General features: G+C 47.4%; 1 protein-coding gene across 1 annotated transcript in view; it reads left to right on the forward strand.

Annotated features, from left to right (window-relative positions):
- Positions 1-18,745, forward strand: part of LOC137421907 (tyrosine-protein kinase SYK) — a 95,152-nt gene that overhangs the window by 941 nt on the left and 75,466 nt on the right. The window contains exon 2 of the mRNA XM_068108462.2: positions 6,233-6,431. Within this exon, the coding sequence (XP_067964563.1) occupies positions 6,233-6,431 (199 nt within the window). The remainder of the gene's footprint in view (positions 1-6,232; positions 6,432-18,745) is intronic.

Genomic DNA, 18,745 nt, shown 5'->3' on the forward strand with positions numbered 1-18,745 from the left:
GTCACATTGGCATATTTTGATAAATAAAATATGTTATAATAATCTTTTTTTTAAATGAAACAAATTTGAATTGTACTTTACAATAACCAGACTCGGTGGTGTAATGGTTAGAGCGTACCCTCTGAATCTGAGAGGTTGGAAGTTCGATCAGGGGTGTGTGTGTGTGTGTGTGTGTGTGTGTGTGTGTGTGTGTATGTATATATATATATATATATATATATATATATATATATATATATATACATATACAGACTTGGCATTTAATATGGAATTTTTTTTTTGTGGGGGTGAACTTACTTTTCAAGATGTCTTAGAACCAAAAGTTCATTGGAATTATGTTGAAATTATTCTAGATTTTGTTAATGTGACCTTTAAAAGAAACAAAAACCACATTTGACATTTTGAAACAAATAAATTGATCCTTGAAAGTGATGTAAACTGATATCGAACTCAATTCATGGACAGTACTGTGTTAAACTTCTGTACGTTTTCCAGAAGTATCTCTTTATTTTGCACATTAGCCAAAAATTTTTTTAACAAAAACAAAAGTTAAATTACGACTGGGATTACGGACAGTAAAATTACAGTTCAGTACTTCGTGTAACCCCCACGAGCATTCAGGAGAGCACGTACACGTTGAGGCATGCTGTTCACGAGATTTGCCAAGGTTTGGACAGGTATCGCTTGCCATGCAGTGACAATAGCCTGCTGCAATTCACGCACAGACGTCGGCTGCTGGTCCAAGTGGTCGATTTGACGCGTTAATTCTGCCCACAAGTTCTCTTATCGGATTCATATCCGGGGACATGGCAGGCCACTCCATATGCTCTACACCATGGTCAGCAAGAAAGTGTTGGATCATGCAAGCACGATGAGGCCGTGCATTGTTATCTTGGAAGACAAAGTTTCCTCGAAAGGCTGCACGAGCAAATGGAAGCAATGTTTCTTCCAGAATGGCCCTGTACTTGAACTGGTTCAGGTTTCCATTCAGAACAACCAGGTCAGTTTTGCCCCCTGCATGAAAAGCAGCCCAAACGGTCACCCCACCACCTCCAGCTTGGACTCTTGGCACTATACAATCTTTGTTGTAGGCTTCATGCACTTGTCTGCGCACTCGGACGTGGCCATCTTGACGACAGACCAGAAATCTAGACTCGTCACTGAAGATCACGTGATTCCAGTGTCCTGGCTGCCATTGACGGTGCTCTCTGGCCCACTGCAATCAGCGCTGGTGGTGTTGTCTGGTCAGGCGTGGCTTTCTCAGGGGACGCCTGGCACGATAGCCTGCTTGAACCAGTCGTTGGTTGACTAGCCTTCTGGATACAGGCACATTTGTCAGTTGCTGCCACTCAGCCCTAAGCCGATTAGCTGACTTGGTACGGCCATTGCGGACTAACCGGTGCAGCTGGTGATCATCCCTCCTTGTAGTTCTTTGGGGACGTCCTGGCCTCGGTATTGGAGTAGGGACACCCCTCTGAGCATTTCGTTTCAGGATCTTTGACACCTGACCTTGAGTGATGCCATACTGCCGAGCAATAGCACGCTGTTTCATGCCGTAATTTCGTAAAGCCACCACTCCATGACAAACAGCATTGTCAAGTTGACGGACCATCTCCAGAGGAAGCGGCAATAACTTTTGGAGACGTGCAGCAGTTGTTTTCCACTAATACAGAACGCAACAACCCTTGTATACCCGACTGTGAAGCGAATCATCAAATGCACCTGTCCGTACATTTTGCCACGCCACCTGTGATATAATCCTGTTGTTGACTTCTTGCTGCGACAGACAATCAGTGACATGGTTCTTTTAACAAATAAATCACCACAGTGTAAAATAAACTCACCAGGTTGATATACTGAGTTAAGAAAGTAAACCCAAGTCAAGAAAAATATATATTCCATATTAAATGCCAAGTCTGTATATTGTTGCGGATCGCCGGTTCTGTCGACGTACTAAGGTGGGAGGGGGGGGGGGGGGAGGGTGAAGTCCCTGGTTCCCCTCAGACACTGGGTCCATAGGCCGCCGGCTGTGACTAAACTTGCCGTCGACAGGTTACTAAGCAACTTCAAATGCCAATCCCGCAACAACGGGAGAAGGGTTATTGGTCGCTACCCCAATATCTTCAAGACCACGTGGTTAGAAAAACTGGGAAATGAACCTTCGCGTTCCCACACCTTATGGTGGGCCGAGCAGTTCACACGGCGTGGGTCGCGGTGTTATCCTGCGTGAATTATAGGCCTAATTGAACAACCGCATTTGGTTTTGAACGATGCTGGGCCAATGGGGGAAAAGCCGTACTCGAACAGGTTGAAAGGGAACAAAATGTACACGTTTCATTTACAAAAAGCACAGTTAAAGGACGAGAGGCAGGCTTATCAATTCTTACCTATCTAAATCCCAACATCGGTGCCTTGCACACACACACACACACACACACACACACACACACACACACACACACACACACACACACACACTGGGAATGAATCGCACAGGTTAAACTTGTACCGAGCAACGTGCAGCCGCGAACTTGGGTTCGCTAACTTCCGCACGCAGCTCACGGGCCGATCAGGACACGCAGCTTGCAGAAGGTCCGCAGGACGAGCCACCACGTCGAAGTCAGCATGAACGACAATCCAGGTCGAAGAAACGATTCAACGCAGGCGACGACTTCAGCTCAAGCACCAGCACGTCAGACAGCCAGCTTGAAGTACCACGACGAGAGGGCAGCGAGAGAGAGAGAGAGCAGAGAGAGAGCTCAAAGTGCAATGGACATGGGTTTATATCGGGTCGAAAATCTCCCTGGAATGTTCCACAGGCTCCCATTGGCCAAGGCAAGGCTCCCATTCCGGCGAAGTTTGCTAGAGAAGTGTCCAGACCTGATTGGTTGTTTTACGTGTCCACAATCTCTCATTGGTGGTTGTTTGCGTATCCACGATCTCTCATTGGCTGCTTACGCGTCCACGACCTCTCATTGGCTGCTTGTTGGTGACGTGTCCACACCCTCTCATTGTTTACTTGCTGGTGACATGGGTGGTTCTTTTAGCCACGTCTACTTCAGTCGGATTGATCACGTGGACTGTGCTTGTAGCCACGCCTCCTTGCACATGAACCAGCGTAATCCTTCCACTATACGAAGGTTTGAATCCTGCCTAAACTCAACGCATATTTGCTTTAACGACTACACAATGGGAAGGGAGCTAATCTTTACATTTAATAAGAAATAACTGACTAATGCAGGCTACATGTTGTCATGTAATTAACTAGAGGGGTTGTTCTTTATTGCAAAACCACAACAGTATATATATATATATATATATATATATGTGTGTGTGTGTGTGTGTGTGTGTGTGTGTGTGTCAGTGGGCTGTTATCTGTCACCATGTAATTGATGAGGTGCTTGGGTTTGAGGCTATCAGTGCAGATTCGATGCATATTAGGGTTACCAGTACAGGTTAGAGGTGTGCTCGCTCACCCTTTAGCTGTATTTTGAATAGCCAGGGTTTTGAATGTTCACAAAACTACAAACCGTCATCCTATATTTCACATGCAGCCCGACGAATGAATGTGTATACCATATTTTGGGAAGACATACAGGTGAGTTATTACTGGCTTCGTGCCATTTTCAGTTGAGTATCCAGAATTATTCCTTTGCTTGAAACGTTTTTTGACTTGTTGTGAACACCCTGAAGCTCTGTGAAGAGTGTAGGTCTCTATAGAGTATGAGTGACAGACTTCAGAGTATTGACCTCAGATGAGCTTGATTTGGCCTCTGGCCCATAGTACCAATTGATACACACAAGTTGCGTACGAAGTGAAGAAACTGGAGGTTCCCATGAAATTGGCTTTGCCTTGCATGTGGAGAATGTGACGTGCTTTTCAAGGTTGTTTTGCCACATGTTTCAGGCTACCAAGGTCAACATGCTGAATATGAAATATTGGAGGTGCAATGGGATGAATTGGTGAAAGAGAAAAGTATTTTTTGCTGGGAATTGTACCTCATTAGCATACTATACATGCATGTTGCTCATTATTAGCACCAGCGTGAATCGGCGCACTCCGCGCGCCTCACCACACGTCGTTTCAGAGTGGTAGGCATCTTTGACCATTTCGGTGTCTTTTGGGTCTTCATGGTGTTTTGGTTCTTCAGGGTCTTTTGGTGTCTTCATAGGCTTTTGGGTCTTAAGGGTCTTCTGGGTCATCGGGGTCTTCAGGGGCTTTTGGGTCTTACGGGTCTTTTGGTTCTTCTTGGTATTTAAGGGTCTTTTGGGTCTTCAGGGTATTTTTGGTCTTCGGGGTCTTTTTGGTCTTCGGGGTCTTTTGGGTCTTCGGGGTGTTTTGGGATTTCTGGGCGTTTTGGGTCTTTGGGGTGTTTTGGGTCTTTGGGGTGTTTTGGGTCTTTGGGGTGTTTTTGGTCTGCGGGGTGTTTTGGGCTTTCTGGGCGTTTTGGGTCTTTGGGGTGTTTTGGGTCTTCGGGGTGTTTTGGGTCTTCGGGGTCTTTTGGGTCTTCGGGATGTTTTGGGTCTTTGGGGTGTTTTGGGTATTCGGGGTGTTTTGGGTCTTCGGGGTGTTTTGGGTCTTCAGAGTGTTTTGGGTCTTCGGGGTGTTTTGGGTCTTCGGGGTGTTTTGGGTCTTCGGGGTGTTTTGGGTCTTCGGGGTGTTTTGGGTCTTCGGGGTGTTTTGGGTCTTTGGGGTCTTTTGGGATTTTGGGTATTCAGGGTCTTTTTGAGCCTCAAGGCCTTGAAGGGTATTTTGGGTCTTTGGGGTGTTTTGGGGTCCCCCATCGGTGAAGTGATGTGAGTTGACAAAGTGGAAGACGTAAGGCGGCCATCTTGAATTTTGACGTGGCGACCCAATTTTCAATAGCGTTCTTCCTTATGCCTAGATACACCCACACACCAGATTAGAAGTTGGTACTTCGCTTATTTTTCAAGATATTCCGCTCACAAGGTTCAGACATATATATGGTGGCGGCCATCTTGGATTTTGACGTGGCGACACGATTTTCAATAGCGTTCTTCCTTATGCCGAGATACACCCACACACCAGATTAGAAATTGGTACTTCGCTTATTTTTCAAGAGAATCCGCTCACAAGGTTCAGACATACATGGCGGCGGCCATCTTGGATTTTGACGTGGCGACACAATTTTCAATAGCGTTCTTCCTTATGCCGAGATACACCCACACACCAGATTAGAAGTTGGTACTTCACTTATTTTTCAAGATATTCCACTCACAATGTTCAGACATATATATGGTGGCGGCCATCTTGGCGTTTGACGTGGCGATCCAATTTTCAATGGCGTTCTTCCTTATGCCTAGTTGCACCCACACACCAAATTAGAAGTCGGTCCTTCGCTTACGCACGCACGCACGTCCGCACGCACGCACGCACGGACAGACAGACGGACGGACGCACACACGGACAGAGGGGAAAACAATAGTCCCCCTTTCGCTCCGCGGTGCGACGGGGGCCAATAGAAGGGCTGGAGAACTGAAGAGAGGGGCTGGAGGGCTGAGAATAGGGCAACAGATATTAAGAAAGGGGATACAGAAGTGCAGAGATGGACAAGAGAGCTGCACGTGAGGATAAAATAAGGAGTCCAAAATTGAATCCCGACACAGGATACTCAAATGGCTTATTACTCCAGTAAGCTGGTACTCATTTTGCCGAACTTAAAAGGATGTCAGGCTGAGTCAACCCACCTGGTGGTATTTCAACAGTACGCCAGGGCCTCAAACTCAAGACCCTAATATATCAAGGCAGCTACCTTAACTGTTTCGCCAACACCGTCTTACAAGGGTGGAGAAGTGGACTGTTAAATGTCTATAAGGAAACAGACAATTGCTAATAAGACTGAAATGAGTTTTTTGTAAACGTTTACCAACAGTGTAGTTTATTGAAATGTGTTTGTGAAAAGTTTCCAGATGTCCAAAGTTATTATATGTTGTTTTAGATTCCATTTATTTCCTTTAGTCCTTCTTCCTCCCAAGCTCATTTCCCATTTTCCCTCGTCCTCCCCCACTTTTTTCATTCCCTTATACTCCCTTTCCCACCCCTGACTCGTCTCTTCTTTTCTTTTCTTCTTCCTTGTGTATGCAGTATGGGGACGGCCCTTCTGCATATGAAAAACACACTTTACCAATCTCTTCTGATCCTTGTGTGTTGTGTTTCTGACACAAGTGTATTTCATTATCCATAGTTCTTTTTTTCTCTTTTGTTTCGCAGGTACAGTATCAATGACTATGGTTCCCATATGGCACTCAACAAACTCATTGAGTACCATATGCTCCTAGCTGATGGCCTTTGTTGTCCACTGCGTCAGGCATGCCCGAAGCCTTCTGGTTTTTACCTTCCACCAGCTCCTCTTTATGAGATGTATCGGAGAGCTACTCTTGAACATGTGCATAAAAAACACAAATTAAGGGTAAGTCGAAGCGACTGAACGTTGTTATGAATATGGATTCTTCAGTGTTTGCCAAGATGTAATGAAGAATGTTTAATTTGTAGTTTTGCCATGCTGTGCATGTTGAACTCAAGCGTCTCTGTCTTTCTGTCTTCTTGCGTACCCATGCCTTAAACAATGCAAACAGGAAGTGATATGTGACCCAAATTGCAAGAACTTTCAAATTATTTGTTTCAATCAGACCATGTGGAGGAGAATGAGGCTGGGGAACCAGAAATGCACAATGAATCTTCCAAGCACTGGCTAAAGGGTAATCTGAGGTGCGAAGGTTTCAAAGCTTTCATTTAAACTCCGAGTTGTTAGGCCAATGGGAACATGATATTGTTACGGACCGCGGATAAGATGTTAATTTGCCGAGCGGATGGCGCCGTGGCCCAAACTGTTTTTACAATGACTAGACCCGATCCCTTAAACGTGGGCCAAATCGTGCCACAGATATTCAATGGGGAAAAGACAAAGGCGACACGGATGTGAAGAAGAGGAAGACAGAAGTAGGGAATACGAATATAATTTATTTGCTATTTACAACCAAAAGTAACCAAGGAGAAGGAAGGATAATAAAATAATTTACAGAAGAAATCAAGGAGACACAGTGAAAATTGCTAGCTTATCTAAACAGGCTTAATTAATACCCTGGACAGAACAAACAAAAGACGGACTCACGAATGGGGAATTTGCAGGCAGGAATGGAAGGAGGTGGGTGGCTGGAGGGGGAGGAAGGCACGGAGCTGGCTGGAGCTTGATCCCGCACGGGACGTCGGGGTGGACCTCGACGGCGGCCGATGCCACCGATCCTGTCGTGTCCGCGGGGTAACGGGTCGGAGCTGCCTGGTGGAGCCAACGCTGCTGGTGGGGGGTCTGGCGTGACGGGTTCTCTCTCCCTCTCTCACAAACTCGCAGGACTCTCTTTTGGCTTGTCTGTGATCTGATCTCCTCCCTCCTCGACTCTCCTGGGGGCGTCTTCCTCGGGTTATATAAGCCCCACCCTTGACCCTTTTGCGAACCTCCCCCAAACGTTCTCTCTCCGCCCTCTAAAGCCAACCCCTCGTTCTGGGTTGGTCGGCAAGGGCTGGTTCACTCCTCCCCTCTATGACGAGGTGGAGACACGCCCTTCTTCCCCGACCTTACCTCGTGGCCAATGGTGGTTTTGGGGCGATTCGAGCTAGCCCCAGCCAAAGGGCAGCAATGGCGAATGAAGAAAACCGCCCAAATGCAGTTGGCAATTGCAGCAAACCTGGAAAACCTGGCACTTTGAAGATGCCATGTCGGAGGGATCTACTTTATTTAATGCAGTGCAATGGAGTGTCAAATTAATGGAAGAAAAATAATTAGCCTAATACACAGAATAAGGAAATAACTGTCAACAAGGGGGGAAATCTATGATTGGCTAACGTGAGCGCTTATGAACTAATTACGGGACGCACTTTGACCTTTGTACATAACTGGGGCAAGGAGGGCGATATTTTTACAACAATTTACACAACAAAAAAAAACACCATTCTTATATCCACAACACTGCACCCTCCTCCTCTTAGGCACGTCCCGGGCCTCTTACCTTGACTTTTAGTGTGGCACTTAGGTGTAGTTCCCTCTACATTTAACCTGACCCTGAGTGTGACAGTTTTAAAACATAAATAAATATGTCCCGCTGCTCCATTGCACCCTACCTAACAGACTCATGCCCACAGCTAACCGAATTGCGGAATGGTCTTCAAACTATACATTTATGGTGGGGGGCGCATTATTTACAATGACTCTACTTTATTTACAAAACGCAACCCAGGACCTGTGATCGTTCTTTTTGGGGGGGGGAGACAGTCTGCCCTGCATCGATGCACCATGAAAGCACCCAAAAATGCACCAAAGCACCCTCAAGCACCAATCGGTGCACAGTCACCACAGTTCAATAAAAATAAAAACAACAAACCCTGGTGCTGCTCTCCCTCTTCGGCTCCCTCTGCTGGCCATGTTATCTTCCTGTTGTTGTCATCTTCTTTTCTGGCGGCCTATTTGCAATAATAAAAGTGCACAAAATGTGTCCATTTTTATTTTCTTTATTTATGGCCCACAGGGCCGACTACGTGTGGTTCACCTGTGGGGCATCGGTGCCCTGTGACCAAGGTCCGCCAGCAAGATCTCGGGCCTTCATGGCCGGTTCCAGCAGAGGGGCCATGCCCCAACCCATGGGGTCCATAAGTGGTGCTCAGCCACAGACATGTGGTCCAAAGGTGGTGCATCGATGCAGACAGCTGTGGTTGCGAGAGGTTCGGGCGCCCAATGGCGGACTCTCGCACGCTCCCCTCGGCACCCAGTGGCGCACAGTCCTGATGTGGGAGACAAGGGGGGAAAAGACAGATGAGCGAGGGGTAAGGTCTCAAGGGTACACATCAAACAAGGCAATGCAAGGCGAGGTGCGTATGGAGACGGAGCGGAGAAAAGCTCGTCCCTACCATACGTCACCCCCCCTTGTCACCTACTCTACCCCTGCCCTTACCCCATATTTACAACAATCTACACCTTTACAAATTCGTCACTACTGTCACGTCTCCCCCATATTTCTCCTACACCAAATTCGTCACCACAATCCTACTAATCAAAATTTGCCATCACCCAATTCATCATCAATCCTCATAAGGGGGAAGAGATGGAACATCAACACAATGTCACACCCACGTCATGATGCGTCTCACATTCCAAACATTAGCATCAAAATAATAAAAAAACAACCATGGCATGGTGTGGAGTACCATCGTTACCTCAGGTGAGTGGATGTAGATGGTGCGAGGAGATCTCCATCCTAACTACCTTCTAAATGACTTTAACACACTTTACACTACCCGGGGTCTTTCCCTGCCAAACCATTCGCCATCTTACTCTATGTGGTTTTAAGAACCAAATTCCCATTGACCAAACTGTGGTGCTTCCTCAATTTGGGGTCTCACTCCCCCGATGCAACTCCCTGTGCCCTTGCACAATTTCAGGACTGGGGCGTGTAGCTCTCCCAGCAGGCCTACCCACCTGCACACCTCCACCACTGCAGTTGCCACCCGAGCTTACCTAGCTCCTCACCCTAACCTATCTAATTGGGGAAGGCCCCTCCTGGCTCTGTCACCCCTCGGTGCCCTCTGGCACTGGGCTACCTGGGTCCATCCTCCGGATCCTCGGGCCCCATCCACAACTACTCTACCCGCTCCCAGAGCCCACCTGCGGCCTCACCTGGCCGACATCCTAACAGTGGCAGAGTGTCAACCAACTACACACACTAACAGGCTACACGCCCAGCCATTTCCACAACACTAATGCACCCATCACTACACTCCTGTGCAACTACCCACACCACAGATGCCAATATCCAGCCACAATTTACCTGTACCCTCTACCTAACTCTTACACTACCCTCCCCGGGTATTCGTGATGGGATCCATCCTCCTTTCCCCCATCCACACCTTCGCACCATCCACTCCACTCCACAGTTTCCCCCATACTCACTCCACGACCATCCATTCCAATACTCCATATATTCCAGACCATTTATTCCATACACCTGTTCTCCATTCACCTGTTGTTGCACACCTGTGCAATCACACCTGGTGCCACTTGCACCCTCCTTCCTTCCGGGACCATTTGGTCAGCACAACACCAATACAATGCACAACCAAGTATTCCTCATACGCTGCTTCATACACTTCCATGCTCAATACAACTCACAACCACAATCATTTACTCATACCCTGCTCAATACACTTGAATACACCTCCAACACTCATACGGCATCATCTGAACTACCTGGTGCCCTGCTAACTTAGTGCTCCCCGTCTTCCCTTTAAACTAAGCACATACCACGTCATTATCATCCAAACTAATCTACCTGCGTCCCCACTACAGGTATCATTGTCACTACCTAATCTAACCGTTACCTAAGGTCATCTTCTCTAGGTCCCTACACACAACCCTCCCGGGCTAGTTTTCACTGCCATAAACCCCATAAGTCTCGTGCTCCTTTGCCCCCGCTGTGAGAGATCGCAAAGTTGCCATCCCACCACATCGGGCATCTTCCACTATCAATTTTGCTCACCAAATTCCAGCCAATTAAAAATTTGCCAATCATCTGCCAATCACTCCACCATTACCAATCATCACTCTGCCAATCCTTTGCCAATCATCAAATTTTGTTTTTCTAATTTCAGGGCCAAAACACTTTCCTCGTCACACGTCTACTCACTAGAGCCTCTCGGTGCGCCAATTCATTTCCAAAGCTCGGCTTCGCAAAGCCGAGCAATGAATGCGGGCTGCTTGGTGCCGGCGGCTGGATCCGTCCGGCACTCGGTGCAGGGAAGGAGGTTTACCCGGGCCGAGATCCCACGCACCATCTCGGCACAGAGCCGTCCAATGGCCCGATCTCGCCCTGCCGGAACGCCTCAACCACAAAGGGTTGTCGTGACGACCCTTCCTACCGGGCCGCCCGCTCCGCTTAGTGGAGCACGGATGCGGCCGTTCAAAGCGCGGCCCGGCGTGGATCCCGCACGGCGGTTCTTTCGAAACCGCCGCGGTCACAATCCCCGCGGATCCCCGCGGCACGCAAAGCTGCCCGGCACACACCGAGGGCCCACTTCGGATAAACGTCGCTCTAACCGCTAACCCGGTTAGCGTCGATGCTCCATTCGCATGCTCACACCCCGCAGCCCGTTCCTTGCTCACACATCCAGCCATCTCCATGCTCTTTGTCATTGCACCTTCCCTGACACACCCAGGTACACTCAATCCGCTTACAGACTTTGTCACACCCCTGACCACCGCACACCTTTGCACACACTCGTCGTTCGCACACCTCACCAACACACCTCTTCGCGCCCCCTCCTCGGTCACCTCCTCTGTGACAACCACAGGTGTGCTCTCACTTGCACACCCAACCACGTGCCTCACTACCAACTGCAGCGTGCATTCCCATACGCGCTCTACCATTCCAGGTGTGCATCCTTCCATTCCAGGTGTACATCCTCTCTCACCTGCCACAACCAACTCACGCTCCGTTTCACTCTCACAACTCTTACCACACACTCGGTCGCGCATTCACCCTTACTCTTGAACGCGCACTCTGTCCTTATGCACCCGTCCATTACACACCTTTCTCGCGCATCCTCCTGCGCACTCTCTCCCGTTACATCCTCCGTAACACTCACCACAGGTGTGCATTCTCCCTTACTCTTGACAGCGCACTCTTCCCTCATGCACCCTTCCGTTACACACCTTTCTCACGCATCCTCTTGTGCACACTCTCCCGTTACACCCTCCGTAACACTCACCACAGGTGTGCATTCTCTCGTTACATCCTCTGTAACACTCCCCACTCCGCGCTTCCATGTGCCTCCTCGCACACGCGCTACGACCAACTCACTCTCGACAGCGCACGCACTCCTCGGCGTGCACTTTTTCCTCACACACCCCATAGTCGGACATTCTCGCACACCTCCTCTTTCGCACACCGTACCTGTCATACACTTCACCAGCGGCCTCTCACGATCACCAGGGTCCACACCAACCCCCAAGCCGACTGAAGCTCCCCTCACACCATATACATTTCCGCGTATATGGCCACTCACCTTGGCACCTCGTCTCCGTTCCTCCTCTGCCACCTGCAAACTCTTTATTTGGTTAGCAAGCACACCATCACGATTTGAGCACCGACCTTGTACATATTCCATCACCTCCTTCTTTATCTCCCTCTTAGTTTCCCTCCGTCTCTTCTTAATTTCACTCACCCCCTCTTCCACTTCCTCTAACTTTTGCTTCACCTCTTTTATTTCCCGGTGCGTCTCCTCTATCTCTTCCTCTAACGCTACCTTGACCGTCTCTATGTGCGTCCTCACCTCCCGGTCCTTCGTCTCCATTACTTCTGTCACCTCGTCCAACCTCGTTGTCAGTCCCTCACGTACCATCTGGCATTCCCTTTTCGTCGCTATCAAGTCGTTCTTGATGTCTTTTTGTGTCGCCTTTAACCCTCCTAGTACCGCAGTGTTCTTTTGTACCTGCTCCACTAATTCCGTCTGTCCCACCGTCAGCTGTTCCACCTCCTGCGTCAGGTCCTCTATGCCCCCTTGTAACCTAGCCGTATTATTCCTCACCTCTTTCTCCATATGCTTCTCACCTCGCTTTACCTCCTCGCGTACCCCCGAGACCTCCTCGCTTACACCTCGTCTGATTTCCTCTCCCATTTCTCCCATGTCTTTAGTAGATGCCACCCTCATCTGTTCTAATTCATCCCTCTGAGCATCCAATTTACCTTCTAACCCGATTTTCACCTCCTCTATCTGGTTCCCCATCTGTTTGATTTCCCGGGCGGATTGCTCCCCTATTTCCCGCAATTTGCCTTCCATCTTATCTTCTAGCCCCGTTAACCCATTCTTCACCTCTTTTATCCCGTTGTCTAACCCCTCAAATTTATTGTCTAACCCCTTAAAATTATTGTCTAACCCCTTAAAATTATTGTCTAACCCCTCAAATTTACTGTTCAACCCCTCTCTTAATTGCTCACTGTCAGCCCTCCTTCTGTTTTCCAACCCTACGATTTGGTTTCCCAATTGCTCACTATTCTTGGCCATAAGGGCCTCCATTTGCATCATAAAAAGGTTCAAATCCACCGGTGCTGCTACGGTCACGGGCGCCGCTAAATTTGGTGCCGCTGCATTCACGTGCGCGAGGGCGCCATTTTGTGCACCTGACACCTCCTCAACCAGATCTTCATTGCTCCCCTCCATTTCTTCCTTCTGGTCCTGGGTTACCCCTAACCCCTCTTCTAGTTCCCCCACCTGCATCCGATCGCCTTGATTGTCCATGGCACGACTTCCAAATATAAGATTTTAAATAAAACAAAATTTCTTTTTGGGCCACCCGTAATTTTGAGCGCGCTATTCGCGCTCCAGGTCCGAATCTCACTCCCAGGCACCAATTGTTACGGACCGCGGATAAGATGTTAATTTGCCGAGCGGATGGCGCCGCGGCCCGAACTGTTTTTACAATGACTAGACCCGATCCCTTAAACGTGGGCCAAATCGTGCCACAGATATTCAATGGGGAAAAGACAAAGGCGACACGGATGTGAAGAAGAGGAAGACAGAAGTAGGGAATACGAATATAATTTATTTGCTATTTACAACCAAAAGTAACCAAGGAGAAGGAAGGATAATAAAATAATTTACAGAAGAAATCAAGGAGACACAGTGAAAATTGCTAGCTTATCTAAACAGGCTTAATTAATACCCTGGACAGAACAAACAAAAGACGGACTCACACGAATGGCGAATTTGCAGGCAGGAATGGAAGGAGGTGGGTGGCTGGAGGGGGAGGAAGGCACGGAGCTGGCTGGAGCTTGATCCCGCACGGGACGTCGGGCTGGACCTCGACGGCCGCCGATGCCACCGATCCTGTCGTGTCCGCCGGGTAACTGGTCGGAGCTGCCTGGTGGAGCCAACGCTGCTGGTGGGGGGTCTGGCATGACGGGTTCTCTCTCCCTCTCTCACAAACTCGCAGGACTCTCTTTTGGCTTGTCTGTGATCTGATCTCCTCCCTCCTCGACTCTCTTGGGGGCGTCTTCCTCGGGTTATATAAGCCCCACCCTTGACCCTTTTGCGAACCTCCCCCAAACGTTCTCTCTCCGCCCTCTAAAGCCAACCCCTCGTTCTGGGTTGGTCGGCAAGGGCTGGTTCACTCCTCCCCTCTATGACGAGGTGGAGATACGCCCTTCTTCCCCGACCTTACCTCGTGGCCAATGGTGGTTTTGGGGCGATTCGAGCTAGCCCCAGCCAAAGGGCAGCAATGGCGAATGAAGAAAACCGCCCAAATGCAGTTGGCAATTGCAGCAAACCTGGCAAACCTGGCACTTTGAAGATGCCATGTCGGAGGGATCTACTTTATTTAATGCAGTGCAATGGAGTGTCAAATTAATGGAAGACAAATCCTTAGCCTAATACACAGAATAAGGAAATAACTGTCAACAAGGGGGGAAATCTATGATTGGCTAACGTGAGTGCTTATGAACTAATTACGGGACGCACTTTGACCTTTATACATAACTGGAGCAAGGAGGGCGATATTTTTACAACAATTTACACAACAAAAAAAAACACCATTCTCATATCCACAACAATATAATTGCTGCCTGGGGACCACAGCAATAGACCAATTGGCTGGGTTATCTAGTTATCTAGTTACCTCAAGTCGTGGCTGACTTCCGGTGACGTTAATTATCTGATTTCTCCAAACATCCCTGTCCTGCAATGCTTCCCGAAGATCTTGCAGAGAAAGCCTTTAATCCATCCATCCAGCACATACAAGATCTGCCTCTTCCTCTTCTTTCCTCAACCATATTCAGCATGGTTGGCTTATCCAGACTTTCATTTTCTGCACGCACGATGCCTCCAAAGTATAACTTGTCTCCACAGATAACTGTCTCTGAATTTCTGCTCCACATTCTCCACTCAGAACCCAGGAAGACAAACTCTCCATTATTTCCACCTGATCTACTCCCAATCTGAACACATTGTGGTTCGGTTATTTGATCATTCATTTGCGTCCCCTTTCTTTGGCAGTTGTATGAGGACTGACTTCTTCCACCTTTTAGGCCACACGATCCTGCTCCAGATATGTACACAGATAGCTGTAATAATTCTGATTGCCTCTTCCCCAACTATCTTAAAGTTATACTGGAATTTTGTCGGCACCTGGTTCTTGCTCATATTGTCTTTCTTTGAAGGTTGTCATCTTATTGCAATCTCACTTATATAGAGTTTCAGGGAATACCTTCCATCTTTCTTTCACCTGTTTCTTATGTCATGTATTTGCCTGTTCTAATCTTAAGGACCAAATCCTAGACATAAACTTACGTGTCATCTTTCTGATCTTAAAAAAAACAAAAAAACATCATGTTCTTCCCACTCTGTTGTCATTTTATATCTCTATATGCATACCTCTTTAAATCATCTCTCTCTATCTTTCCTTTCTTGTCGTTGGAAGTCGGCATTTTGTCGCTTAATGCCCTCTCTCGATGCACAATCGGTTTTCATCTCCCTCTTTCTGTATACAATACTTATTGCCTCTTCTGACAACCATTTGGCCTTCTTTCTCATTGCTTTTTCGATTTTTTTTGGTCCTCTTCTTTTACAACATCTTCAAACTTTTGCCAAAATTCATCTGGCATTCTGTCGAGCAATTCCACGTGCACAGTCTGCACTTAGATTATTACTCCCGCCATGGATTAATGCATTCGATCATGTCCGTCCGTGTGTGTTTGTGTGTTCGTGTGTTTGTGAACAATATATCTGGAAAAGTTCTGAACGGATTTGGATGAAAGTTGGTGGGATGATTGCCCTTGGGATAAGGAAGAATTCTTTAGTTTTTGGTAAAGCTCAGGATATTATTCCAGATCCAGCAATTTTTTGGGGGAATTTTTTGGGGAATTTTTTTTTTCTGTTTTACTGCATTAAAACTTTTATTCTTATTCTTAAATGATGTTTTTCTCCTCTAATTCCGAGATATATCAAAATTAATTCTCTGACAGTTAGGGCCCACTTTCTTTTTCATTTATTGTTTTGGGGAGAGGGGATGTTAAACAAAACGTATTATTCCAACTTGACCCACGGCGGGAGTATGCGCTCTCCTGAGTGGCGTTCTAGTTTGAACCATGTGTTTGTAATTATGAGATAGTTCTCCAAAAAGCACTGAAAGAGGCCAACGGTGCAACACAAAAAGGAGGTGAAAGACAGTAACAGTCGTTTTCCACTGGCTTGTCTGGATTGTGAAAACTAGGACGTGCCCGTACGTGGGTGCCCGTACGTGCGTGCAAAAAAACATGCGTGCAAACAACAACAACAAAAAAAAACTTTGAAACCACGTGGCAGTAACGACCACAGAACCCCCCCCCCTCTATTTACATGAAATGGTTTGGTCCATTCGCAACGACCACAGAACCCCACCCTCTATTTACATGAAATGGTTTGGTCCATTCGCAAAGCCAAAGCGAACGGCGAACGGCTAAATTGCCATAGCTCGGTAACTACTTGTCCGATTAATATGAAACCTTGAAAAGGCACATCCTCGGGTCCCCAGCAATATACCTGGCAAGTTTCAAGTATATCGGACCCGTGGTTGTCGAGAAACAGCGGTCACAGACACACAGACACACATACACACAGAGATTACTGGAATTATAGATAGACTAGGACGTGCCCGTACGTGGGTGCCCGTGCCCGTGGGTACGTGGGTTACCCGTGGGAGGTAACTGTGATTAGTTTGGTAAATAAATCGCCATAGCTCGGTAACTACTTCTCCGATTACGTGCTTGCCCGTACGTGCGTGCAAAAAAACATGCGTTTACATGCAGTAACGACCACAGAACCCCCCCCCCCTCTATTTACATGAAATGGTTTGGTCCATTCGCAAAGCCAAAGCGAACGACCACAGAACCCCCCCCCCCCCCCTCTATTTACATGAAATGGTTCGGTCCATTCGCAAAGCCAAAGCGAACGGCGAACGGCTAAATCGCCATAGCTCGGTAACTACTTCTCCGATTAATATGAAACCTTGAAAAGGCACATCCTCGGGTCCCCAGCAATATACCTGGCAAGTTTCAAGTATATCGGACCGGTAGTTGTCGAGAAACAGCGGTCACAGACTAACACACACACACACACACACACACACACACACACACAGACACACACACACACACACAGATTACTGGAATTATAGATAGATGATAGGCCCTCATTGTGGGAATGCCAATGATTTTCAAGTCCTTGGTTTCCATGGCATCAAGCTCAGCAAGGTGACAGTGCGTACCGGCTCAGAGGGGAGAGGAGCACTCTAACTCCATCAAGCTGTGGGTGGAGGCCTTGTATATAGATAAAAGTTCAGGTGTGCCAAGGAAGAATTTTGCATGTAAAAGGATACCCAGTCAGCCAATGATTTTAGAGGCCAACGTGGATATGTGGTTTGCCTAAGAAAGATCATGGCTGATAGTGAGGCCAAAAGGTTTTAGTGAATTAACTTATTCAAGAGGATTTTTACACCGTAGCCCATAGGGCAAAGCCATCTAGAACAGTGTTTGTCTGTCCATATATATGTATGTATGTCCCCACAAACGTATACCAATCAGAGCTGAGGATCTGGTCACATGACAGGGTGATGTGATTACGTCTGATGTCATTACGGCATACAACGGCTGACTCCACACTCCGCCATTTTGATTCCTATGCCGTTTAGGCCGAACATATCGTCGAACATGTCATTTGTCACAATCACCATGCTCTACCTTTACATTTTTCATTCAGTGTGAAACGCAAACAAACCGATTGTTAAAATAACAATCAAATATCAAAAGCATAGACGTTACAGAGCTTCCAACAACACAGCACATATAGGCCTGAGGCTTCATGCCTCACCTTCAGGCCACTACGGACAAATCAACCCAGGTTGCTTAATCCAGCAGTATTGTTTTCGTAATAATAATAATATAGTAAATATAATCGTAACACTGCAATCCCTTTGTCATGAATGTAAAGTTAATGGATTGAAGTGGTGTATGGTTCATTAAAAAATGACAAGCGATGTACGGTACAAATAACCACGGAAGTTAGCCTCAGTTGGTTGGTTATTAAGGCATTAGCCTCGGTTATTTGATAGTAATATGATTCTCGTAACAATGATAACGTGTTTGCGCCGAAGAGTCTGGGATTTCACTCAGGCTGACTGGCACGGTCTTCAAGCAGCCATCAATCATCTGGACTGGTTTCCCATCTCTACTGCCTCTGACATCAACTCTTCCTGGGAATTCTTCCAAAGTAAACTGCTCTCTCTCATGCACAGATTTATCCCTTCTCGTCTTCAGATGTCGTACCCTTCCTCCCATCCATGGTACACTGAAGCTTGTGGTGAGGCAGTTTCCATGAAGCAACTTGCCTTCACCTCTTGGAAGGAAAATCCAACTGAAGGTAATCTCAGTTCCTTTCACAAAGCTCAGAACAAGTGTGTGTCTACCCTCAGGAGAGCCAGGAAACAATATCTCTCTGCTCTCAAAACTAAACTCTCAAACCTGTCTCCCTCCTTGAAATACTGGTGGCGTCTGGTCAAATCTGTTTCTGGTGTTTGTTCCCCCTCCATCCCCTCCCTTACCTCAAACTGCTACACAGCTGACTCTGCACGTCAAAAAGCTGAACACCTCAACTCTCTGTTTGCATCAAAATATTGTGTCCCAAACCCGTCTCTCTCTGGACCCACTGTAC

This window comes from Myxine glutinosa, chromosome 1 (genome assembly GCF_964187855.1).
Source record: "Myxine glutinosa chromosome 1, kmMyxGlut1.1, whole genome shotgun sequence".
In the NCBI taxonomy this organism is placed as follows: domain Eukaryota; kingdom Metazoa; phylum Chordata; class Myxini; order Myxiniformes; family Myxinidae; genus Myxine; species Myxine glutinosa.